The 25732-nt window shown below is 46.5% G+C and overlaps 2 protein-coding genes across 2 annotated transcripts; both read right to left on the reverse strand.

Moving 5' to 3' along the window:
• Window positions 1–13697: 13697 nt before the first annotated feature.
• LOC142803643 (uncharacterized) lies at window positions 13698–17511 on the reverse strand. Its single transcript, XM_075889105.1, has 3 exons — window positions 16592–17511; window positions 15796–16006; window positions 13698–14188 (listed from the first exon to the last, which is right to left on the reverse strand). Exons 1-3 carry the CDS (start codon window positions 16651–16653, stop codon window positions 13943–13945), a joined length of 519 nt encoding a protein of 172 aa, XP_075745220.1. The 5' UTR covers window positions 16654–17511; the 3' UTR covers window positions 13698–13942.
• A 2906-nt stretch (window positions 17512–20417) lies between these two features.
• LOC142802764 (uncharacterized) lies at window positions 20418–22220 on the reverse strand. The gene is made up of 2 exons (XM_075887794.1): window positions 22023–22220; window positions 20418–20747 (listed from the first exon to the last, which is right to left on the reverse strand). Exons 1-2 carry the CDS (start codon window positions 22140–22142, stop codon window positions 20418–20420), a joined length of 450 nt encoding a protein of 149 aa, XP_075743909.1. The 5' UTR covers window positions 22143–22220.
• Window positions 22221–25732: the final 3512 nt, after the last annotated feature.

The following is a 25732-nucleotide window of genomic DNA, read 5'->3' on the forward strand; positions in this document are numbered from 1 at the left end:
GAAAGATGTGACTCATAGACGTTGACTTGTCATTTTTCTCTGGTTACTTGATGTGTTCCTTTTCCCTTCCAGCTTTTTCAAACAGATGTGAAAGATGCAATATTTTCGAAGTGCTATCTAACAATTGCAGATAACACAAGGTAGAAGAATGAATATGCAGATACAAACAGTTGAGGAGGCAAAATGGTGCAGCCCTAAAAAAAAGCACCAGTGGAGTGTTGAACTCAGCATAACATCCTCGGCTGTGATGCAATGCAAATGTGTCATATTAATGCACTGCCGGTTTACAGTGCGCTTTATGTTTCGAGCTCATCAATAAGCCGATACGCACAATATTACAATATGTTATGCTTTAAGATGCTCGTTCAGGCGTTGAGGCCTGGCATCGAGGCAGCTACAGATAAGTGAAACGCCAATGTGATGTATTTTAATGAATATTTAGCCTCAGTGAAGGGGCTATAGATTGAGTCTTTTGCTCAGGTTTTGGACACAGACTCCAGGGTCTACGAGATGTGCGACTCAGTGTTGACACCTAGCTCTTCCATGTAAACACACGAGGTGCTCAACGCAGCAGTTTTTCACTCTTCCTTCCAAAAAAACTAGTTGTACAGTGCATGTGCGACATTGAACTATATTTATGCAAGATTAACTCTTTTACGAAGAAAGTGCTTAACAGCGCAAATGACAGGAGGGGATAGAAGAGACGAGAACAGAGCGCTGTTCTCGTCTCTTCTATCCCCTCCTGTAGTTTGCACTGTTAAGCACTTTCTTTGTCTACCATGCAGCACCAACCAGCCCAATCAAGCACTTTGTTCAAGCTCTTTTACTGCGTATTTGTTTTTTATCGTGTTAAAAATCAACTTGTGCAAGTGCACCATGCTGTGATTTTGGGAAGTTGTTAACCCTTTGTTGCTGGCTAATCTTGTTCATTAAAAAAAAAAGTTGTATTGCTTTTAGTGTTAAAGGTGCAGTTAGACCTAGCTGTAACGCACCTTAATGTGAAGAAATCATTGTTGCGACAATTTGCTTCCCTTTACATGACCTAATGTCCACAGAGCAATGTGTATACATATATCAGTAAAGGTATGTTCACCCGCAGTTTCAACGTGAAAATGTTTTACCACCGTTGCGAGGCAATACTGGGGCACTACGTGGACATTGGGCTGCAGGGGCTATTGCTATGTTTGCTGAATGTTACTTCTGTTGCCAGCTCAGTGCTCTATAAGTAAAGCTTTGTGATAGCAATAAAGCTGCTGGTGTTCCTATGTTTGCAGCATACGTATGAAACACAGAGTGCACTTGTGATATGCACTCATTCAGGGCAGGGTCCAGTGGAGGCCCCTTCAGAGTGCTTTTCAGGGGAGATGAGAGTCGAAAAAAAAATCAAGTTTATTTTTGAAATTGCATGTTTTTTGTTTTTATTTGTTTTCACACATTTTGTTTCTCTACTGTCATGACAAAAAAAGAAAACTGAGAACAATAAACGTGAAGTAGGTTAAGGTCGCTTTTAGAGTACAAGGTAGCTAATAAAAACTAAAAAGAGCTCATTGTGTAAAGAAAGTCCCCTGAAAGTTGTAACCTGGCTGCTTGCCACTACATTTTGCATGAAGAGTGCACTAAAGCCACAAGCTTAAAATAACAATGATCACTAAGCTCTTATGATGGAATAAATTATAAAAACAAATGTATATTGACAGTATAGATGACCTTTGATTTGTATGTTTAAAATGCATTTCCCTCAAGATCCATTTTTGAGCAACTTTTTGAGTTTAAACTTCATGTTTTTGGTGATTCTGATAGCCAGATCAGACTGAAGTCTTGCCCAGATATATCTTAACATTTGAAGGGTGCAAGTATCTACTTTAAAACATGATATAGCATGTATAATTATAGCAAACCTAAAGCAAGCAATTAGTAAGATCTAAATGTTTTAAAAATTCTCACATTCATATTTTTTTCTCCAATAAAATGTCTTTTACACACTTTCTTGACATTTATTTGAAAACTATTATTTGAAAACTACATTATTTGGAAGCTATGTTGCTCTGAATGCAGTTTGACTGTTTTGTATATTTGTCTAAGTTTTCTTTCTGCAGCCACTGCATGTACTTTTTCAGTAGAATATCTAGGGCAGTGACAGAGATGCCTGTAGACTTGTAAACAGTTGAGCTATATGAGAAGTTTAATCATGGAGACTGTTGGCATGGCTTTAATTGCTGTGTTATGTGTGAACAATCAATGTGGGCAGAAAAAGGTAGTCTTTTGTGTGCTCATTGATTTTCTACCAGAAACCATCAAGCCTGTACAGTATAATGTCTAGGGAAAGCGTGATTGAAAAGGAAAAAAAAAATTAGGGGGCTGCCCATAAATTTGTGAGATTTCACTTGCTAGTTGAAAGGCTTCACTTTCATTGTATTCTGGGAAAGCGCGCAGCGTGTGTCTTGGTTTGTGAAAGGTTTATGTACTATTACAGCTTTTTCTTAACCACATAAAAGGCCTTACTGCCTGAACAGGTACTTGGTGTTGCATTGACAATATCATTGGAGTGTATACGACTAGGCATGCATCGTAACTTTCTACTGATGCAGTAGATGTAGTACTAGCATAAGACTAACCCAGAGTCAATGCGATTGGGCACTCCCACTAATATTTTTCCTTGTGTATTTTATCAAGGCGCTCTTTCCTGCTGTTTCTTTTTTGTGCTCTCTTCCATGTTTTTAAACAATGGACATTGTACTGGCCAGCAGCTGCAACGATTGCTGTTGTGAGAAATTAAAGCTGGGTATGTGGCAGAAAAGTCATTGTATAAAGTCCCTAACAGTGCGCACAAGCTGCATAAAACTTTGGGCATTGATGTGTGTAATAAACCTTGAACAAATAAAATGAACTTGAAACAATATAGCAGTGAATTATTTCGTCCAACATTTGGACCTCTCAACCTCGCAATATTTGGTAACCCATGTGCATTAAACACAATAGAAATAGCATCTAACACAATAGCAAGCCATTACAGTAAGTACCCAGTGACATATAAGTCAGATATCGCAAACTTTTTTTATTTGGAAAAATTTTAACGACAGGACACGAATGATAGACCGTTTTTCACATTACTACAGGGGCTGCGTTCAACCTTCTTTTGATATATCAACAAAGTTTTTAATTATCAATCCTGATAATGTAGACAATGTGGTGCAAATGCACTAGCACTATAGTTTGACATTACATTTAAAACCGCAGCAATGATGTGCAGCAAAAATTATGCATCAAATTTTTTTTTTTTAAGCCAGCGTGTTATTACGAATGAATCGCAATATGAAAATGAAACGTAGCTTTTTGCTGACAAAACCTCGATTATATACTGATAGCTTGAGTGAAACTGCTTTCCCACAGTATATCTGTACATCCCCAGCCACAAGCACATTGGTTCATCTTTTAGCATATAATATAGCTGTCTATAACGTGCTTTATTCCGCAAAGTCTGTCCGCACTTTGTTGCCACAATAATATGTTGCAGCTCATGCGCGGTATTTTCTCTATTGGTTTAGCGCAATGTGAGAGTCTATAGACTCTCGGTGTTGTTCATCTGCCTGCTGCTGTTTAAAACGTATTCGCCTGTGGTGTTCATTGAGACGAGAATGCTGGCCACCACCACAGTCTTCACAAAGGCTCCGGTCAGGATCTGCAATGACATTGTCTCACGTTAGTGCAAATACAGTTGAACCTCGTTGTAATGAACACTAACATAGCGAATTATTGGCTATAGCAAAATACGAATTATATGCAAGTACTCTGTTCATAACAAAGCCGAAATTGCTAGAGCCAGCGCAATACTGGTTGTAAGAAAGCAATACAGTAAATGCTCATTAGTTCGAACTCCAAGGGGGATTATAAAATTTACCAAATGAAGCGGAGTTTGAATTGGCAGGCAGGCACTAGAATGAATGGACACTGTGTCACACTGCACAGGCAGTACCAAATTTAACCACCTCGTGACTCATTATCGTGACTTTGTGGTAGGTAATTTCATAAATTACACTCATGGACCTCTAAAAGCAAACACAAATTGATCGATCAATCAGTGATACGCTTAGGCTCGTGCAGAGTCCCCCTTCAAGGGGGGGGGGGGGGGGGTGAAGGTTCATTGCAGAACCCCCTAGTCATAGTGCCGCCCCTCTCTATAAGTATGTCAATGTGTAGAGCTGATTTTGTGCCCCACTGCCCCCTCCCGCCCCACGCCTATGTTGATACGCCAGAAAAGAGCAGCGACATGCACTCATGTGAGCAGAGGAACTTCAATGTTGAAGTGTATTACAATAAATGCACGTGGCACTATTTATGCTCTGAAACACGTTTATTTAAGTGTCAAAGGCAATACAATCAAATTGAGAAGTACGTAATCGATATAATTCTTATTTGCTTGCGGTTCTGTCACGACCTCATGAGCATCAATTGTAGCTTGCCAAAGGAGCTCCAGCACAGCGTTCGAATTCTCATGTGCTGAAATGCTGCCGTTTCGTTGTTTTGCATCTCTAGCAAATTTGGTTTGGTTTGGTTTTGCAAGATATTGTGATCTCTCAAGGCTGACTTCTGCAAGCAGCGATGAAACTCACGGGCTCCCCGTTCGAAATAACCGTTGTGGATACAGACGCATTCATATTATCGGAAGTTTTTTTCCATAGAAACAGAGGGCTGCTTCTGCAAGCAGCGATGAAACTCACGGGCTCCCCGTTCGAAATAACCGTTGTGGATACAGACGCATTCACATTATCGGAAGTTTTTTTCCATAGAAACAGAGGGCTGTGCCACCTCGAAGACTTCAGTTCGGATTAATGAGCTTTTACTGTATTTTGTTTGCGTGACTCTCAATGTTCGAAACGTAGCATAAAAAATAGTATTCGGAGCCAACTCACAACCACATTTTAAAAAAGTGGTTTTGAGATTAAATGCAACTTGCCAAACGTGTGGATTGGCTTACCAGCTGCTTCCGTGTCACCGGAGCCATGTCGTGGAGCATGACCAGTGGCAGCGAGACCGGCATGATCGTGTTCATTGAGGCACCCACTGCCACTGGCAAGCCGAAGTACAGGGCGTCATGCTGAGTGTCCGTCGACTGCGAACGATTGCATGTAGTATATCGCCTGTCATCCTTATGCGTTTTCAGCGCGAGTTCACTTATGAAACTTTAGTATGAGGTAGCTCAGCCAAACACCTAGTATATAGCACAAGTCTGTTTATCAGGGAGTGTCCTTGACGCCCCTGTGTTGAAGGATTTTTCATCTCTTGGTTGAAGGATTTTTGCTTGGTTTTTCACATTGAGCGTGAACAATGCGAGAAGAAACAGAGGCTGAATGATGAAATGCATGTGCTGACTCCCATATGACCATAACAGTGAACAGGCTTCCCCTTCAAAGGAGGGGAAGGGGGTATGAAAGTTCTTTGCAGTGCCCCCTCTCCCTTTTATGTGAGTGTAAGGGCAGACTTTCTGCCCCCCTCCCCCTTAGGTTACTAAGAGACGCTGCCGCCCCCAGCCCCCCTCTCAATTTACGCACGCCTATGCATATAACAATTGAGAGCTGCAATTTAGAAAAATTAACGTGAAAGCTTACATAAAATAAAACTCTCAAGCATTTCCCCGAGGCTGAACATGGTTCAGTGCGAATGCACGGGGTGATACCATGAGGGGGAGTAAAGTTAAAATCCGTTGGCATTCGCCAGTGAGTTAACGTAAACTCCCCCGTGTGATCACATTGCGATTCCCAGGAACCATTAGACCCTCTCGGGAAATCTTGGCGAGTTTACGCGTATATGTGAGAGTAAATTCGCACTATAATGATGTTTATGTCCGCGGCCCGCTTGCGCTCGGCATCACGGGCCCTTCGCCGCGCTGCCTTGTCTTCAAACGGCGCGACATCTTGAACGACGCGTGCAGTGCTCGCATTCGATTGCGTTGTACTCGTTGTTGGAGGTATCGCAGTCGAGGTTGATGCCTGCGATGGATCTATACCTATGACGACTTGCCGATCTCGTGCAAGTCGTGGCTGAGCGGGCGCGCGCAGCCACGGAGCGAAGGGCGGAGCGCGCGCAATCACGTGGTGTGTGACGTCGCTGCGCCGTTGCTACAAACGCTCCTCTCCGCTCCTCGCGCCGTTGCTAGGAGAGAGGAGGAGGGGCACCGCGGACGGCGGATTCAGGGTCGCTTATGAAGTGCACTCGCACTTAATACATATGGCAAAAATTTATTCAGTGACTGATCACTGACTGTTTCCCACAGTTAATTGAATTTCTTGAATTGAGGATGCATGCATCTGTAAATATTTATCTTGAACATCATTTCTGCATTGCACAAGCCTACCAATAAACTAGCAGTTGAAAAGTCGGTGCTTGTTTAAAATAACGGGACTAGATACCTAACCCCGTTATTCTGAACAATGACGGGACTAGCGCAACCGACGAATCACGGATGAGGCTACGTATACATAATCCTGTAACTTGTCCCCATGTGGCCAAAGGACTTGCGCTGTCCACTTTTGAGTGTGAAATTAGCTTTATATGTGACCACGTGCATATTTGAAGCTTGTCACATTGAACTCGCATATCACACTCGCACGTCAAAATCGTCCCTACAGTGCTAACTGGGCAACTCAAAGCGGTGCCTTCAACCAATGAGCGTCAAGTGTGTAGTGTCTAAAGCAGCCTACATTACTGTCGGGAACAGATGCTATAGGAGTTGACGGCTGTTCAGGGCACTCACCAGGCTGACAACCATGGGTAGGACGGTGTCGCAAAGCGCGGTCGCGTTCATGAACTCGGCCATGAGTGACGACGCTATGGTAAGCACCACCTGCTTGACCAGGTCTGACTGCTGGCTCCAGAAGCTGGTGTCGAACGCCACCTTGGCCACGTCCGCCGTCTGTGTAGTCACAATAATGTATTAATAGAGTTTGTTCATTTCTCTTATTGCGATAGCAATGATACGGACACTTGACGGGCTTTGCCGTCGCCGTCATGTTCTATATAATGTCCAAATTGATAACATCGCCTCGCGAATCGTATGTTCTTTCCCACTCGGGAAAGCGCTCGAGCTCTGACGAACGCGGCTCAAGGAGAGAAAAAAAAGAGCCGGCGATCTCCGTCGCACAGAGGGCGCATGCGATAACATCGTCCGAATGCTAGGCCTGCCGTTGATTGGTTCTCAAGCAGGGATAAGAGGCCCCGCCCATCTTTTGTCGGGCTCAAAGGCGTAGACAGACGCCAGGGGAGGGGCTGCGTCGCTCGAGCAACAACTACGAATTTTGAGCATAAGGGCATGGACCCGAGCCTCGTCAGATATCAGCAGACGGCTCGTAAACCTTTCTACGTGTTCTGCGTTGAGAAGACAGTCTGCACGAAAAACGCTTATATTGTGGGGACGGCCGTATTCCCTTATAGCAACGTTTTGTAAAGTTACGCGAGATCGGATCCAAGAGAGCTAGTAGCTTTCGTATTGCCTTACAACTTGTTGCTATCACAATTTTTGTGACGTATATGCCGCTAAAACGAAACAGAGATGTAATGCAGTAAAAATCTGGTTGGTCTTCGCAGGTCAAGTTAACGCAGACTTCATTTTAGGCTGTTATATTCAGACAAGGTCCAAATTGCAGCTGTGTAACAAGTTAATTGTGCAGTATCTTGAGCGCGCAACTTTGGCAATGCGTCTCTACCAAGAGTGAGTAGTCTTTGATGTAATTATACTTGTTACTACGTGGGACTGAGGCTTGTCGTTGCCATTGCGCGGGTTTTTCGCTTATTTCTGCCGCCCACATGTCTAATCATGTCTCTCCCCTCCTCCGAGATCCTACGGTGCTACGCGAGAGGGGTTGACGTTAGCCTACGTCATTCAGATTACCCGGAGCCGTATCTCGACGGTGGCGCCACGTCCGAGTCTCGCGAGACGTTTCGCGCACGGCGGGCTAGAAAGTGGTGGGGCATGCTCATTTTCTCCCCGTCCGTCGTCTCCCTTGTTGTGGGGTTTACTCGGACCGGGAACGCTCATGAGCTGCTTGACGACACAAAAATAAGTAGGTGTTATTGGACGAAACATTCATCCAAACTTTACGCGTGATTGACAACGATGGCAGAGGGTGAAGCTCGCTTTTTTTTTTTTTCAACAAAATATAGCGATTTTTTCTGATGAATCGGACCTGTGCGACTCGCGTGATGACTGACGCAGCTCCGTAGATGACGATAACGCCCCACGGCAGGCGACTGGTCAGCGTGTTGAGGCCGCGGTCTGAACCGGAGCCTCGGAAGTCAGGCGTGTCGTCGCCGTCCACGTCGACGTTGGTCTGGAACTCTCTCGGGCTCACCCTGCTCGGACGAGTGCTGGGCCGCCAACTGAGCGCCGTCGATGCCAGCAGCACGATGACGCCCAAAATGCTCGCGTTTAGGTCTCTGCGAGACGGCGCCGTAAGTCGTAAGTCACTGACACTGCACGGCAGAGAGACAATATAACGCCAGGTTCTTGGTGGTGTGTCTGTACTCGTCCGTGTCCTGTTCGCCACTGTCATGTTACGTGAGTTATAAAACATCAGGCCGCCCAATATATGGGAATGACTAACACTGATCGTTCGCCTGCATCTTGTTACATATCTATAACAAAAACCAACTAACCCTCCTCCTGCCTAGCCTCAGTAGTTGAAGTCCTACAAAAACCGCAATGGTGATCGACCCTTCGGGTTCGCACGAACAAGGGTATAGTCGAACGCATCCACAATACTCGAGGGCCCTTACAACAACATGATCTGATGTGTAATGAAGGGTTTCTTTATAGCCAGGCTATATTGACAGTATTATTTCGCGCCAAATTTGGTATCGAAGTGACCTACACAACGAATTTTCCAGAAGACACGCAGTAACCCGTCATAAGAGCGTTTGATGGTCTGCCAGAGTGAATACACTGTCAATACTCCATACACCAGCCATGTTAAAGGTGACCGTTCTGCTTTTGCACAAGAGCTTGTTAAGCATGCAACTGAACCTAATCTTTCGTAATACAATAAAAGCACCCTAACGCTATCACTCCGCGCCAGCTGTCTTCTAATCATAACCGTTATTTTCCCAACCCCAAAGTTGCCCCGCGTTTTTTTTTTTTTTTTTTGTAAAGCGTGCTTTACAACAAGCTTTATCACGTTGCAAAAAAGCAAACTTGCAATACAAGCAGAAAAATGCAAAACGTTCAACTTACTGTCTGCGTATGATTCGAAACCAGACCGTAATTCCAGAGTATCCAATCCAAAGCATCATAATTAGACGCTCGAAGAATCTGCGTACGTAAAAAAAAAGTCATCGATGATACTTGGATGCGCTGTCAATTGACAAATTGAAGAGTACTCGCTGATATCCATAAAGATTTCGGGCTGTATATTTTCTCTGAAACAAATGCAAGGGTTGTACGTACGCGCATCTTTCCAGTCTGCAAAGTTTCAGCTTGGCGTAGCAGCGGATAAGGTCTTCCGCATCTTCACTGAGCTGGTTCTCACTGAAGGATAGAGAGAAAGGATGCAGCTGGTCTCAATAGTAGTTTATAATTTCTTGCAACCTACAAAAGAGCAAATGATCGTATGAAGCCTTTATGATCACAACCAGCTCTGCAGCCGGAAATATTTTTTTCGAGGTTGGGTCGTTAGACATGCTTTATATATGCTTGTACTTCCGTTCGTATTTGTGCGTGTACATCAGGAGGGGGGGGGGGTGAAATCCCTGCGCCGGATCACTAGATCACTAGCGTAGCCAAAGAAAAGGGATTCAACCCCCCCCCCCCCGCGCACCTCCCTAGGGCATAAATGTGGGAAACGTGTCACTTTCTGCGCGTGGGGCAACGCAGTGGCATGCTTCCCTTGGTAGTTGCTGCTGTTGTTCGACAACCTAGGCAGTTTCGCGCGTCGCTCGACTCGACTCACTGCGCGTGCAGGGTGCCGTAGTAGACGCAAACGGACGACAAAACCGACGCTGCCACTGACACCGGAAGCGTGATCAGAGTCCAACTCCAGAACGACAGCGAGGAGCTGCGAGGAATAGAGCTGCTTTGTCACTCGGTGACATAAACGTATACGTTTACGTGCAACCTGAGCTAGTGCAATGATTCAAGGCTGAGATATATGAAGGAAAAAAAAAACTCCCAAGCATTTCCCCGAGGGTGAACATGGTTAAGTGCGAATACACGGGGTGATGCTATGAGGGGTATTTATTAATTCGCACTATTATATTTATTAATCACACTATGGTGCCTTTATGGTGTCATGGTTCCTGGGAATCGCAATTTGATCACACGGGGGAGTTTACGTTAACTCACTGGCGAATGCCAACGGATTTTAACTTTACTCCCCCTCACGACCCGCTCTCGACGGGAGACTGAGAGAGAAGGCGGGCGCGCGAGAGAGAGGGGTGCGCGCGCAGCTGCAGCGAGCGCAGAGAGCGGAGGAGCGAGCGAAGGGGGAGGGGGTATAAGGCGCGTTACTGACACCGATATCAGCGTTGCGTCCGTGGCTTATTCGGTAGAGCGTAGCGCTGCGGCCCGCCAAGTCCTCTTTCTTTTAAAGATAGAGAGAAGACTGCGGATGCCGCCGACGGCGGTGGATGGTTTGGGGTCACTTATAAAGTGTATTCACACTTAAAAAAATATGGCGGCGGAATCAGGTTAAGTGTCGCATGCGAAGCATCACTTAGGTGTAGTCGTACGCGCTATGCTTCAATATGTGTGTTATTAAAAATGGGGATTGGGGGATAACCATCCGGGAAAACGTACAATATAAATTCACTAAAATGGCGCCTAACCCCTCCTGTCCTACTCCTAATTTTCGGAGTCCCAAGGGCTGACTGGCCCCATAACCAATGTATGTGGGTTGTTTTCATTTCTTTAGGCTATGCACAGTACAGTCATATTCACTTAAAGTGAAAAAAACGCTGGTACGTTTCAATTATTGTCAATGAGTGTACAGTACGCTTCCAACCGCACTATACTAAACGCGCGTTGTCAAAATATTGCTATCTAATTGTAGCCAGTGGTGAATGTTATGTGTGTAACTGCCAGCGCGGTGATCTTTCAGTGGTGGAAGAGAGTATGTTATGATCTCCTCGTGACACGGGTGGGTGACTACTGCGGGAAAGCTGCCGTGGCAGGCGGCCACTGCTCTCAATCGAGTGGGCTTCACGTCTTCTTTAGCGCGTGAAATCTAGCAACTGGAAGACGTTCGAATATTCGAATTTTTTTTTTCTGGGAACGTAATAAAAATAAAGAAAATCAACTGTATTAGGTCATTCAACTGTATTAGGTTCCAGTTTGAGTGCGTTGGTAGCGGGAAATAGTATTATTTGGGAATGTATGAACGATGTTTTACTTAGGCAGTAGTTCACGTACGACGTATTGTAGTATATGCGCGATTCAAAGAGCGCAGTATTTTTTGTTTTTGTTTTTACCTGTCCAAGTTGGCAGCGATAGCTTCGGCGGCTGGCGTGAACCAGTAGCTGGCGATGCTTGCGGCCACGCTTGTCATGCTTCCGCACACGCACAGGGCTGCCAGCACCTCTTGGTTGCGCCGGAGCCTGCAGTCAAAACGACATCACAGTGTCCACTTAGCAGTGAGAGGTGCAGTTTGATATATATGTGGCCAGGAGGTATTCGAGGCTGATAGACAAGGTTTTTTCAACTTTTCGGTAAGCTACGCGAAGCTTTCCTTAAATGTTGATTAGCCATGGATCGCATTTTGAATGTCGTATGTGACTGCATCGATTATAAAAACACCCGGAGTTGTGGTGGCCTTTGAGCCCCGCCGCGGTGGTCTAGTGGCTAAGGTACTCGGCTGCTGACCCGCAGGTCGCGGGATCAAATCCCGGCTGCGGCGGCTGCATTTCCGATGGAGGCGGAAATGTTGTAGGCCCGTGTACTCAGATTTGGGTGCACGTTAAAGAACCCCAGGTGGTCGAAATTTCCGGAGCCCTCCACTACGGCGTCTCTCATAATCATATGGTGGTTTTGGGACGTTAAACCCCAAAAATCAATCAATCAATCAATCAATCAATCAATCAATCAATGTGGTGGCCTTCGAGTAGGAAGCCGTTTAAACGTCTGAATTACCGTTGCTCATCGGGATCCTCCTCCTCTTCTTTATCTGGGCCGTTAAGTGACGACACTGAAATAGAGAAACAAAAAATAAATGTTAACTACCAACTTTCTCAAACATTTGGAGCACTCAAAAAAAAAAAAAGTCAAAACCGGAAATGCTCTGCGAATCAGGCACACGTGGTACCGACTCGGCACAATACACCGAACAGTAAAAAAAGTTTATGGGATGTTGGGTCTACTACAAATGAGAATTTATGCTTTATCAGTGCATAATGCTTTTGATCTATAGCTGGTAACAGGTGACCGTTAAGGTTGCAATACCAACTACTACTGGCTGGTACACATTTATTTGGAGACTATGTTCCAGACATAGCGAGAATGCATCTTTCTTTCTTTCTTTCTTTCTTTCTTTCTTTCTTTCTTTCTTTCTTTCTTTCTTTCTTTCTTTCTTTCTTTCTTTCTTTCTTTCTTTCTTTCTTTCTTTCTTTCTTTCTTTCTTATAACTCATAAAAGCTTCGCCTAAAAAAAAATGTCGCAGAACTTTTTGAACAGTGTCTAGGTGGGCAGAAAGTTAGTCGGGCAGATGAGATTAGGAAGTTTTCGGGTATAAAGTGGCAGCAGCAAGCACAGGGCCGAGTTGACTGGCGGAACATGGAAGATGCCGTTGTCCTGCAGTGGGCTTAGTCGGGCTGCCGATGATGATAAAAAAGAAAATAGCCCAGGTTGCACTCTATAACATATCAGAGGAGATGGGCACGTTTCAACTTCTCTTGTTGGCTGCCTGTAAAGGCCGTCAACAGGTGGTCATCAGGTTATTAGGTTATTAATAACCTAATAACAGGTGGTCATAATAATATGAGGTGGTCATAATAATATTAATAACCTAATAACAGGTGGTCATCAGGTCATCAGGTTATTAAACGCGGGCCAGTTGTTGACAATTTTCTATCTACGACACACGGCAAACCGCGACCGTAACAGCCATGCGGTACCTAAAATTTATAGCACAATGTGCCACAGAAATTGTGGAAATTCCACCACGTTCCAGCTTTTCTTTTTTTACCATCTCTGTAAGACGCTTGTGCGGTCATGGAGCACGTGCCACTCTACGGTGGCGATAACTTTCTGTCCACGACACACGGTGAAACTCGATCTGAACAGCTCTGCTGTTAGGCAGCAAATAGCCTTCCTTGGAAACTGGACTTTCTGCTCAAGCATAAGTATAAAGATGAAAGAAAACAAGAAGCAGACTACCAACTCGGCAGTCTTTCTTCCTTCTTCCCTTCTGCTTGCGCAGCAAGTCGAGTTTTCAGCATGAGCCAACTAGTCTGCAAAGAGGTATTAGAGAGTTTTAGTACTGCGGAATGGTGCTACGTACGCATCACGCAAGCGCCTTGCGTTACGTGGCATCGTTTGCCACTAATCGGCTTTTAGTACGCCGTAGTACCCGCGTACGTAACGAGCGTGAAGCGTGTTGCGTCATCTGGTAGATCAGAATAGAAGCACGTGTTGTTGACAGCTAATGTGAGCCAATCTAAGTGTAATAGCCAGATTATGGCCATATTTTAAGCCACAGAGCCGGTCGGTGCTTGCCCTCGATGCCGCCATTTTGCAAAACGAAGTGTCGCGCTTTCACGAGACTTTTTTCGAGAGCGGCGCGATCAGCTCATACGTATGCACGCACACATCTCATGCGTGCGCACGTAGCGGCTGCGTACGTAACGCGATACGTGCGCGTTGCGGTCTGCGCATGCGCACTACGCAGAACGTGGCGTCCTTACGTACGCAACGCCGTCACGTACGCAGCGTACGCAGTACTAAAACTCTCTATTGCAGCCTTTCTTATAATTGGGTCAGCGAATGGAACGCGCGCTCACTCGCGTTGGAGGCGGTGGATCGGTCGTCCGAGCGGAACCTCATGAAGCTCCTGTGACCCGCGAGCAACGCCTGGTGCGGGTAGCGGATGGAGATGCGGCGGCGCGCCTGCAAACGGCCGCCGGCACCCGGAAAGGCTGACTCTTCGCGGCGCGGTCCCACTGCGGCCGCCATGGAGACGCGTCGCTGCGTCGGCGTGGCCGGCCGGAATCCCTGCACGAAGAAGGCAGCGCAATAATCGGCAAGAGAATGTCAATGATACGGGAACAATTTGAGAGTGCTGCTGTTAGGTTCTTTTTCTTTTGTTGACTGGCGTCGCCGTCGCCGTCAAAACCGATAAACACGAAATTATGGAATAAGAAAAAAAAAAGCAGGATTGAATAGGACTCGAACCCGGCACATCTGCGTGTCACTCGAGTATTCGACCACACAGCAACACAGGTGCTCGAAACCCATTTGCAAAAAAAAAAAAAAAGACTCTATAGAAGCCTAATGTCAGGCAAGAAACCACGTTGATATAGCGTGACAGAAGTGTGAAATAACAAGCGGTCATCGCACAATGCACACAATGTTAATTTTGCAACGATTGCGCACATATGGTTTAATACGTAGCACAACCTTCAAAGTGCTCAGGCATAATTCTTCATCATCGGCCACTCGCATCAACAAGGTGCGCATACCTTACAGATGTGTGGCTGGTATACCTCACACATCCGCAGAAAGAAGTATAATACTACATAATACTGTACAGTTGTGTAGCAGGTACCTCGCTTATACTTTGCATGTATACATATCTTGCATGTACAGTATGAAGGTATACGCAAAGGAAATACATACGGATAAATGTGAACTTACGTTTTGATATTCCATGAAAACAACAATATAACGATATAAGTAGACAATGCATTAGGCCTTAATCCAAGACAAAGATGCGCTCAGAATTCACATTATGTAGTATCATAATCACCGGTGAACTTTTTTTATTCACACGTTTGAATATCATGAAGGAACGCAAGGAAATACACGCGGATTTCTCAGGAAGGCAGCTTCTTGGTTCGGCAAAAATTGGTCCTGGTCTGCGACTGCTTAATTAGGTATTACTGTTGCTTAATTGGACTCGCGATTCTTTTTTTATAGAGATGTAACTTGACAAATTATATCAGTGGAAACCCAATAAATGGAGGGATGTTGATGAGAGGAGTTTTAGGGACAGAAATACTAAGCTAAACAGGTCCGCGGTAGACACATATGCGAGAAGGAGGATTGGTGGCGAGAAAATAGGGTACACAAAGGACAAAAACAGATGGTGGGAAAACTACAGTTATCCTGGTACGAGTGGTGAAAACATAAGCTGTGAATTTAAGCTTTCTTTTTTTTTCTATGAAAAAAACGATTTAAAGGAAGCAGACAATGCATTTGGTCCATTAAAAATCTAGCTTGGTGGCACACAGACCATTGTCCCGTTAAAAAGGGGGCACTTATAGCATCCATCCATCTATCCATGCATGCCACACATCGTGACATAAAACCGTGTGTAGCACATGGGCTATAAGCGGGCACAAGGTTCCTCTTCAGAGAGAGAGGGGGGGGGGTGAAGGTTTGCCGCAGCATCCTCCTCCCTATCATGTCGATGCATGTGGCTGGATATGCGCCCCCCCCCCACCTCTGCCCACACCCCCACGCGTACGCACGCCTATGACATGGGCTACACATGGAAAAACAGCACTAAAATTCCTTGAAAATAAAGCATTCCAGCTGGGAAGGTTTTTTTCCGAGACGAGGGACAATATTTACGCCACTCGAGATGCTTTCTTGCGCACCTGCGTCACCGATTCGGGCGTTGAGGTGGTTTTGGCAAAGGCGACACCGCTGATGTTCGGTGTGCTAGCCAGCGACACCGTGGGCCTGCAGCCGAAGCACTTGGATCCCGGTACGGCTCCGCCGGAGGCTTCGGCCGTGGTCAGGGACGGAGTTCTCGCGAACGAGGCGCGATGGGAGCCGGCCGACTGTTGCGATGGCGTGAACCGTGGGCTGAAAAAGAAAAAAAAACGGTAACTGGTTACTGGTTTATGAGCGCGTCTTTACCACCACAATGATCGCGTACTAATTACATTAATTACCATGGTATCTGGTTGCATGAGCAAACACGATGTTGGATATCTATATATAGTAAGGCGCAGTCTATCGGGTCAACTCTTTTTACACGCAAGTTTCTCAGATCGCCGCCGTGAAGTATGTCAAAGACATCTAAATTAAAGCGATGGCATTCTGGACATTGTCAAATGCCGCAATTATTGATCAACTCTGATTGACCCACAGGTCTGCTACGGCCTTCCTCATTGGCTTAAGATGCCCCCCTTACGAAACTTGAGAGTGTTGCGGAATTAGGCAGTCTCCAGATGTACTGTTCTGGACACTGCAGGATTTCACCGTGCTGGAATATTTCGTAATGGTGGAATTTTGAACCAGTAAGAAAGGCAGTATCAGCCCTTGGGGCCAATAAAAATTGACCAATGGCTGGATTGCACAGCAATGGCGGAGTTAGCCAATGATCAGAACGTCAGCCCGGATTAATAGCACTCCGAAAGTGTATATATGGGGCTGACGCCGACGTACCTGGCATTAGACGTGCGGCTCGAGTTGGGCTCCTCCTGCAGCGAGGCCACTCGCGGTGGCATGTCTTGCGTCACGCGACGGTCGTCATTGTACTCGAACACGCGCGCCTTATCGGCGAACGACTGCCGCCTGCGCTTGGCACGGATGAGCTTGCCGTCCGACGGCTTCGCCTCGTCCGCAGGCGCCGATACCTTGTTCGGCGGCACATCGGCGAACCGGGTCCCGCTTCACGAAGACCGAAAAATAACAATAGCGGGTTATTTAAAAATGTTCAGGCCCTGGTGTGGTTCTAAATCCCGCGATTAATGTTACTCCACTACAGTGAGACATTACTCTACTACGGTAAGTGAACAGCATGGGATATCCAGAGATTCTCTTGGCATGGTGCGACACGACGGGGAACACCGGGAGAGAACAACATGTTCCTTTTGAAAACTTCTTTTGATCAAAAAGAGGAGGGGTATATGGGGGGTTCTTCTCGACTATTTATACAGGAAGCTTGTGTGAGTCAGTGGGGTGGCCCCTTAAATATTAGTTGACGGGCACGGTCCTTGGGCCATAGTTTCAAGCTCTTGTCGTCTGTCACTCGATCGAATGCACGCGCGGACAAAATTTGGCCGAACCGCTCACCCCCTTCTTCGTTAAATAAAACACTGCCTGCCACCTTGTATTCAAGTACATGCGCAGAAATCCCGAGTGACTTTTTTTTTACGTAAGTTGCACATATCATAAAAAAAAGCTAGGTGGTGCAGCAGGGTACATTTTTCTGTACAGTTTCCAAAATATTGTTATGATAGCGTGAAAAGTACACACAATACAGCTTATATTGTTCGGTAGATTGTGCGAAGTGGGATGGAGTATACCGGAAACATGCTGCTGTGGGCTGCCTGTATGTAAAGTGAAAGATATTCAAGAAGTCAGACTGCGCTCTATATTAATGGCAGAGGCTACGCTACATGCAAATGAATGCAGTGTATCATACCTGGGCGCGCATGCTTCAGCACCTTCCGGGGTGGCTGCTGACTTGGAAGACTTGAGGATGGAGATCTTGCGCTGCTTCAGCCCCCCAGTTCTCTGCACCTTTATCAGAATGATACAGCAATATTGACTATAATGCATGCTATGGTAGCATAGAGTCGTTCGTTTTAAAGTTTATATTGCTCCCTTGGTTGCCAACGTTTTGACAAACGGTCTTGTCTTCTATTCCAAGTTACAGCCTCCAAGGGGACAATACCTCTTGCTAAAGGTTTGCTCCTGAGACCCCCCGAGTTTCGAGAGCTTTCATATCTTCCTAGCGGGTACGTTTGTCCATACGTGTATGGTTCAGAATTTCGTGTCTTTTTAGGGACGGCCGTTCTGCCGTTTGAGCAAACCATGCTTTGTAGCTGCGGGAGCCGCGTCGCGAAGGCCTCGGTCCCGGGTTCTAATCCTCATAGCGCTACAATATTTTTTTGTAAATCGGAAAACTTTTGATCCCAAGAAATTCCTGCGGACCTTAATCGGAGCTTCGGGCTGCAAACGAGTCGTATGAAAAATGTTCGATTTCGTGATCGTTTCGCGGGCTTTCGTCCAACTTATTTGTCACGCTGCGTGCCTGTGGAGATGTCGAGCGCCAACAACAATGCGATATCCCGAAGTACACTATTCCAACGGCCCACGTGCTTCATCTCATGAGTTTACGGATGCTTCGTAAGTATACCTTCGGCGCGGGGCTTCCGTTGCCGCGTCTGTCGATGTTCCAGCACTCGACAGAGTCATGGTCGTCGAGGCCCGCCTTGTGACGTTTCCATAGGGCGACGGCCAGCTCCTCGTACAGCATCAGGGTGTCCACCTGCGCTGGTCAAGAATATCACTATGCGATCTCGGGAACGATAGAAAGGAATTAAGGGGACAGTTTTTGTAATGTTGGCCAAAATATCACGTGACCACAAGGCTCAGTACAAATGCTGACTGACCAACGAGGCCAGCAGCACATTTTTTCACCGATTGTAAAATCTGTAAAAGTGCCACCTCATGGTGCTTGCACCGATAACACCAGACTCCATATATAAACTGGGTAACACTTTGTTCGACAATAATTACAATAACCAGTAAGCAGGTTAGCTGACGACTGCGAGTGGCGCCGACTAACTAACTTTCCCAGGTTGGCATGCACAGAAATACCCGACAAAGTGGACGCGATGAGGACTGCCGCCGTAACTCAATCAGCAGAGCATCGGGTGCATTATGTGGAATCGGCAGGTTTGGTCCTGCAGGAGGCAAGTTGTCTTTTTATACGCTTTAGTTTATTTACGTTTATATCATGATTACCACGACCCAGTTAAAGGAGTAGCGTCCGCTATACACTCCCCTGGCTTCACTATATCGGTGTGTGTCTTCCAACCACTTGTTGGAGTCTTCCACTGTCCTTTCAGTATTGTGCTATTATATGTGATGTTGCATGATCAAAATACACGATAAGAAGGCAAAACAAATACGTCAATAAATAAGGAAATACAAGCAAAAAGATAAAGAAACATCTCCATCAATATGTAAAGCGATTAAAAGAATGGGCATAAAAGCAACGTGCAGTGTCTGAAGTTTTCAACAGGCCAGAGAATTTATAAACAAGCCAGATAGATAGATAGATAGATAGATAGATAGATAGATAGATAGATAGATAGATAGATAGATAGATAGATAGATAGATAGATAGATAGATAGATAGATAGATAGATAGGTAGATAGATAGATAGATAGACAGACAGACAGACAGACAGACAGACAGACAGACAGACAGACAGATAGATAGATAGATAGATAGATAGATAGATAGATAGATAGATAGATAGATAGATAGATAGATAGATAGATAGATAGATAGATAGACAGACAGACAGACAGACAGACAGACAGACAGACAGACAGACAGACAGACAAACAGACAGACAGACAGACAGATAGATAGATAGATAGATAGATAGATAGATAGATAGATAGATAGATAGATAGATAGATAGATAGATAGATAGATAGATAGATAGACAGACAGACAGACAGACAGACAGACAGACAGACAGACAGACAGACAGACAGATAGAAAGATAGATAGATAGATAGATAGATAGATAGATAGATAGATAGATAGATAGATAGATATTGTCGCGGCAGCCTTAGGTTAAGGAGACTAAATACCTCGCTGTCTTCCCTCAGCCTCTACCAATCATTAGGTATCATACCATTTTTTTACCAGCGTTGGCTAATTAATGAAAAAATCCTGCATAGTAATGACCCATGCGGGCCGATTGTTGGCAATGCTGGTTTCTGTAGCTCGGTTTTGGCTATCTGTTGTTGCAATGACAGCATAAAGGCTGCGTTCGTTTTCGTCATGTTGTCGCACTGACCAGCACGTTGCTCTTTGACAGTAGCTAGACGCCTGGAACAGCGATGACGTCGTAGCGTGATGGCAATGACGCTGCGCTTTTCTTAGTGCGATTAACAGGTACTTCAGGTAGACCTCAGACGCCTTCCGGCGTGCCGTTGTCAACCTTTCTTTTTTTCGATTCGCCTTTCACTGGCATGCGAATCGAAGTAAAGTAGCGAATCGGGCTAGTCGAAACAAACTCGGCACGATCAATGCAAAATAAAAAAGAAACACACGAAAACACAAGTGAACGACATTTGTGCACCTACTTACCTTACTTATATTACGCCTTTGACGAATAGACGATGTCAAGTAACTACGTCATGTGACAGTACGTTATGTGACGTTATGATGGAGTCACAAGGCTCGTGTCATCGCTGATTACGTGACGACACAATTGGCGACGACGTGACGGTGTCTTCACTACAGGGTAACCAAACATGCACGTACATCGCACGGGCGTCCCACGGTGTCGTCGGCGACGGCGCGGTCCAAGCAGCGCTGTGCGTCCTGTAGGCCTTCCTGGCGCACGAAGTTGCAGAGCCGTTCCACGAGGCACATGACGAACACGGCCACCAGGCTCTGCGGCAACACCAGCGACACCACGAACGTCAGGGCCGTCAGCAGCACGAGCACCGGTCGTGCGCGGCTGCCGAAGCGACTCACGAGCGCGTAGCTGAGCCGGCCGACGGTCGGCATCTCGTCGCTCACTACCACCAGCCAGAGCAGGAGCAGGGCCGTCAGAACGTCCATCTGCGAGAAGAACGAGCAGATGGACGATGGAGCAGATGGAGCAGAAGCGTGTGAGAACGAGCATGACCTTCGATATTCGCGGTGCCACGGTATTTCTGATCCATTCAATCTACGGAACGACGCATCCAAGCCTTCACACCAGGACCAGTGTTCACTAAGCGTTTTGTCGCTCAAATTCCTGCGATTAAATTTCAGCCGGTGCTAAAAGGTGGACATAGGCCAATCGAAAGCGAACATCACATGAGAAGTGCCGGTTCCGAACAAAGCAGTTTGTGGATTCAACCATGCGGGCTCTAAATCCATGGGATTTGCTTTCGTAACTGTGACTTGCCATTGGTTGCGCTGCTTCGGCGCTTATGACAATTTCTCTTTTACGACGCTTTAACACGTTTGTGAAAGTGTTTTTTGCCGGGGTCCACCTAGACTTCAGGCGCGCATTTTTGATTGATTGATTGATATGTGGGGTTTAACGTCCCAAAACCATCATATGATTATGAGAGACGCCGTAGTGGAGGGCTCCGGAAATTTCGACCACCTGGGGTACTTTCACGTGCACCCAAATCTGAGCACACGGGCCTACAACATTTCCGCCTCCATCGGAAATGCAGCCGCCGAAGCCGGGATTCGATCCCGCGACCTGCGGGTCAGGAGCCGAGTACCTTAGCCACTAGACCACCGCAGTGGGGTCTAGTGGCTAAGGGGTCTGGTGGCTAATTTTTCGACGTCATTTCCGTTGCGGAAATGACGTCGCAAAAAAATACGCAGGGTCAGAAGACAAAAACTTTCGTCAACGGGAGTCGAACCCATGATTTCTCACTCCACGAGGCCTTATGCAAAATTGCTGCCATCTGTAGGCCGTCGTGGGCATACAATCGTGTTAGAGGCTCGAGCACGTTGCAGTACGCACAGTCCGCCTATGTTTACGCATACGTTGCATGCGGATCGACGCGAGACGTGTATTGGCCGATAATGGCACTGCCGGCGTAACGCTGCGTCCCTGCACGCAGAGAGGAACTCGGAATGTTAAAGGAAGAAATATAAGCCGCAAACTTTGGCCCTTGTTATTTTTTTTAATCTGATGACGTTTCCAGCATGTGCTCCTGCTACTTCTCCAGAAACACGTGTTTGTGTTCTTCTTTCTAAGCAAGTAAGACGTGCGATAGCATTTGTGTTGTGTTACCTCAAATTGCTACACGCCGAAGCAATGCAATTTTTGCAACGTTTTCATTAGCAGACGTTTAACAAGTGAAGCACACAAGCTCTCAATTGACCCACCGACAAATAGTTGGCGACCACTTGTTCATGACTCATGATGCCGAAAAGGGGCAACGCGATGGCTGGCAGAAAGGCCAGGACTGGCTTTGGCATGGCGTGTAGTTGCCACCAGGACATCATCAGCAAGACACAGTAGAAGCACTTGCTTTCCTGCGTTGTTAAAATATTCACACAATTCCATCATACATAGAAGTGTGGCAGCTTGGGCTAGTTGTTCTCGCGCTATAACTATCATCATACATCACCATTGGCGTGCGAGAAGAGAAGGAGGAGGCAGAGGGTCGACGCCCCTTCCTACCCTTTTAATCAATTAAAGGGGCACAAAGTCCGCGTCATATTTTTACTCAGTCGGACCTCAGTCGGACGCAGGCTTTTGGCAATAATGGATTCCTTATGTTGCATTCTAAGAACTATTCCCACCTTCACTACCGGAAAACCAGGGACAACACGCTTATCGCTGTGGGCAGCCTGTCACCACTCATTTTGACTTTTGCTTCACCTGCGAAGCCTGTTGTCTTTCAGACTCCATCAGGGGGAGAGGGGAGGGGGAGAAGATCGTCGCGTAAACACGCGTCGGGAAGTTTCCCGCTTGTCCCCGACGCGCTGTGCTCGGAGGCAGCTTTGCAGCTGTTGCACAAGTCGTCTCGTGATCATGGAGGGCGGTGGCAAGCTTTGGGCTGAGCGTAGCCACGGCCACTGCATGAAAAATGTTTTTCATACAGTGGCCGTGGTTTAGCTTACACGCCGTGACGTCGCTACAAGCGCCTCAGTATGTCGACGACACCTACCACTGTTTACAGACACGAAACAGCTCTGTAGCGTTAAGGCCTGAACACACGTACGCGTTGCTGAGCGTCAGCGCGTGGAACTTTGATGCGGTGCCGCGTCAGAAAGCCCTGCGCTGACGCGCTGCAGCGGGTACGCGTGGTCAGGCCTTTACATCGCGGTCAGTCACATCTGTCATAGCCCCTTTAGTTACATCCCCTCTCCGCAGTCGATCACGTGACCCTACTCCCTTTTCCATTTCTCGAGGCTCCACCTTTCGCCATTCACACACACCATACTCCTTCCTCCACAGCCCAGGCGTTTCAGATGTGAAGCAGATCTTTGACTAGCCTGTGTAACGCAGTCGATCACGTGACCCTACTCCCTTTCCATTTCTCGAGGCTCCACCTTTCGCCATTCACACACACCACACTCCTTCCTCCACAGCCCAGGCGTTTTAGATGTGAAGCAGATCTTTGACTAGCTTGTGTAACGCTGTCCCTCCGTGCACTCCCACTGCGCATGCTGGCGTCTCGTGCTGGCCCAGGAAGACACCCACAAAACTGTCACTCCCCTCCCTCCCTCTGGCCTCGCAAGGCCAACGCAGGCAGCATCTGCTTGTAAAAAACCGACTGCTCGCGCTGCACAACCGTTCTCTGGCCACCCCGGATGTGTAAACACTGGATCGTGCTTTTGGAATGCAGTCAAAGGTGTCTTTACTTGACTTTCGTTTGACGAGCACCAGCTTCAATGTCGCCGCCAGTGTAAGCGTTAGCGCCCGCTGCTTCTCATCTATGGTTCCTTTTAGCGAGAGATGGTCCAAGTTTCTGTGTAGGCCTGACTTCTAAAGTCTGCCTCGGCAAGGAAACTTATTTTGTGTTACTTATAATATTTATTCACTCCCTTTCAGTTGCACTTAGTCTCCTCTTACATTGCACCGGTCAGGCGACCTATTTTAGCGAATTGCAGCGGACAGGTCTGTAAAGACAGCTTCGCTGTAAGAATGACCCGCTTTAAACTAGTATACACTGCGCAAAGTGCATGCAGTACACTAAAACCTCTTTATAACAAGGTTGCATCTTACACGAAAATAAGTTCGTTATGTAAGAAATTTATTTATCAAGGTATATTCCTTACACTATTGCAATATTATTCTTCTTTACTTCAGTTTAACCAATATTTCGTTACATCCGGGTTCGTTGTATTGAGGTTTCGGTGGAATATATAGTTATCGCTTTCGGTCATCCCACTTAAATAGCAGCTTCGAATACCACGAACTTTGTTACGAACCTTAGTGCCAGGGTAGAGCACAGGACACAGGTAGAACGGCATCAGGTAGTTGAGCAGGCCCAATGTTTTGCGCTGCTTCTTTTCTGCCTTGCCCGAGCTCCATCGCTTTGCCAGATCTACAGATACAATGGTGGCACATGACGACATTTTATTAGGCAAACGTCCCGTTTTCAGGTAGGGGAGGTTCTTACGCTAAAGATGATTCGTTAGAGCCACTGACAATAGTATCCGGGAAGGGGACGAGTCTATGGCTCCTGCACTCATGGGCGTTGGCAAGGGGGCGCAAAAGGGGTGCTGGTCCCCTAAGGCTACACTAGCGCTCCTCCTCCTACAGCCGCAGTGCATGACGAGTTTGCATAATTCAAGCCGAAATACTGTCGATGTCTATGCCTGAACCTAATAGCATATACCTGTAACTTCCGCCAGCAATAAGATCACGACATGATTATAAGGCGCGCTCTAGTGGAGAGATCTGAAATTTCGACCTCTTGGAGTTCTTCAACGTGCATTTGAGTCCAAGAACACGGGTCTCTGTCTCTATAGCACTTCGCCTGCATAAAAGTGCTACCCCCTCCCCCCCCCTCCGTCCGGGGTTGAAGGCGCGAGGTTTTTTCGCTGAAAGATCCGATGTTCGCCGCGGTCATTGCATTTTGAGTGCTACTTTGGTGGGCGTAAGTACGCTCAACAGTCTATTTTTATCTGACACTGTGGCTGCGCCTCGAATTATCATCATCAGAACAATCCTAGTTGCATTGACAAAAGGCTCATCTTCAGGGGCGTAGCCAGGGGGTGGCACACCGAACACGTCCCCCTCCCCCCGAAAAACAATTCTGGCTACGCACCTGCTCACCGTGTCGCAGTAAAGAGGTATTATCGTTGAAATCACCCTTGACGCTTAATAAAAGTGCCTAGGAAGGACCAATAAAATGTGTTAATTAGTGCTTTTAACGTGATAGCGTAAGAGAGCTCGTGTCGTAGAAATCCAGCCGTCGACCCCGTTGGTTGTGAGCGAAAAAAGCAAGTTACAGAGATCGCCGCGGGAGGCCGCTACTTGTTCAAGCGTGCGCACCCGATCACACTGAGAAAGCCGCGCATTCGAAGAAAAAAAGTGCTCAAGGTCACGAGGCACGGTAGTTTCTTTGCCCCTGCCACACCCCCCTGCTTAGCCAACACCACCTAGAAGGTGGTGTCGGCTTAGCTTCCAGCGTTTTTGTTGGGACGAGAGAAGAGATGGTGCAATTGCAGCATGCGACAAAACTTTGTAACTCCACTCGCACTGGACAGATTATTAAAATTTTTGCGGCGTTGAATTCGTGAGGCAATAAGCTCTTTTAATAAATTCATTCCATGGTTACTTGGAAATGTGTTTCAGGGACCTTTTGACGCGTTTTACTCGACAGGTGTCATGATGAAAACGAGCCCATTCAGCGATTTCTAGGCGCATTTGGCAAGCCTCAAACTACGTCGAAAAAGGCCGGGATAGTGCAGCCATCGCCGCTAAAAACCCACAAGTACTTTCAAACGCCTCTAAAAATGGACAACTATGTCCATCTAGCGGAAAACATATCATGCCTTTCCAGAGGCATTGATCAAGCAAACAGCAAACGCTAGATAATGTGCTGCTATCTGCCAGGCATTGCGAGACTATCTATGGC

Source organism: Rhipicephalus microplus, chromosome 3, assembly GCF_043290135.1.
Source record: "Rhipicephalus microplus isolate Deutch F79 chromosome 3, USDA_Rmic, whole genome shotgun sequence".
NCBI classification, from domain to species: domain Eukaryota; kingdom Metazoa; phylum Arthropoda; class Arachnida; order Ixodida; family Ixodidae; genus Rhipicephalus; species Rhipicephalus microplus.

What these genes read in the sequence shown, in the direction of transcription:
- LOC142803643 (XM_075889105.1), bottom strand. Translation starts at nt 16,653, where the DNA reads ATGCCACCGCGAGTGGCCTCGCTGCAGGAGGAGCCCAACTCGAGCCGC. An exon ending in AGCCGCACGTCTAATGCCAG is followed by an intron (nt 16,007 to 16,591) that starts GTACGTCGGCGT and finishes TTTCTTTTTCAG; the next exon opens with CCCACGGTTCACGCCATCGC. An exon ending in CGCCCGAATCGGTGACGCAG is followed by an intron (nt 14,189 to 15,795) that starts GTGCGCAAGAAA and finishes TTCTTCGTGCAG; the next exon opens with GGATTCCGGCCGGCCACGCC.
- LOC142802764 (XM_075887794.1), bottom strand. Translation starts at nt 22,142, where the DNA reads ATGATGTCCTGGTGGCAACTACACGCCATGCCAAAGCCAGTCCTGGCC. An exon ending in TGGTCGCCAACTATTTGTCG is followed by an intron (nt 20,748 to 22,022) that starts GTGGGTCAATTG and finishes TTCTTCTCGCAG; the next exon opens with ATGGACGTTCTGACGGCCCT.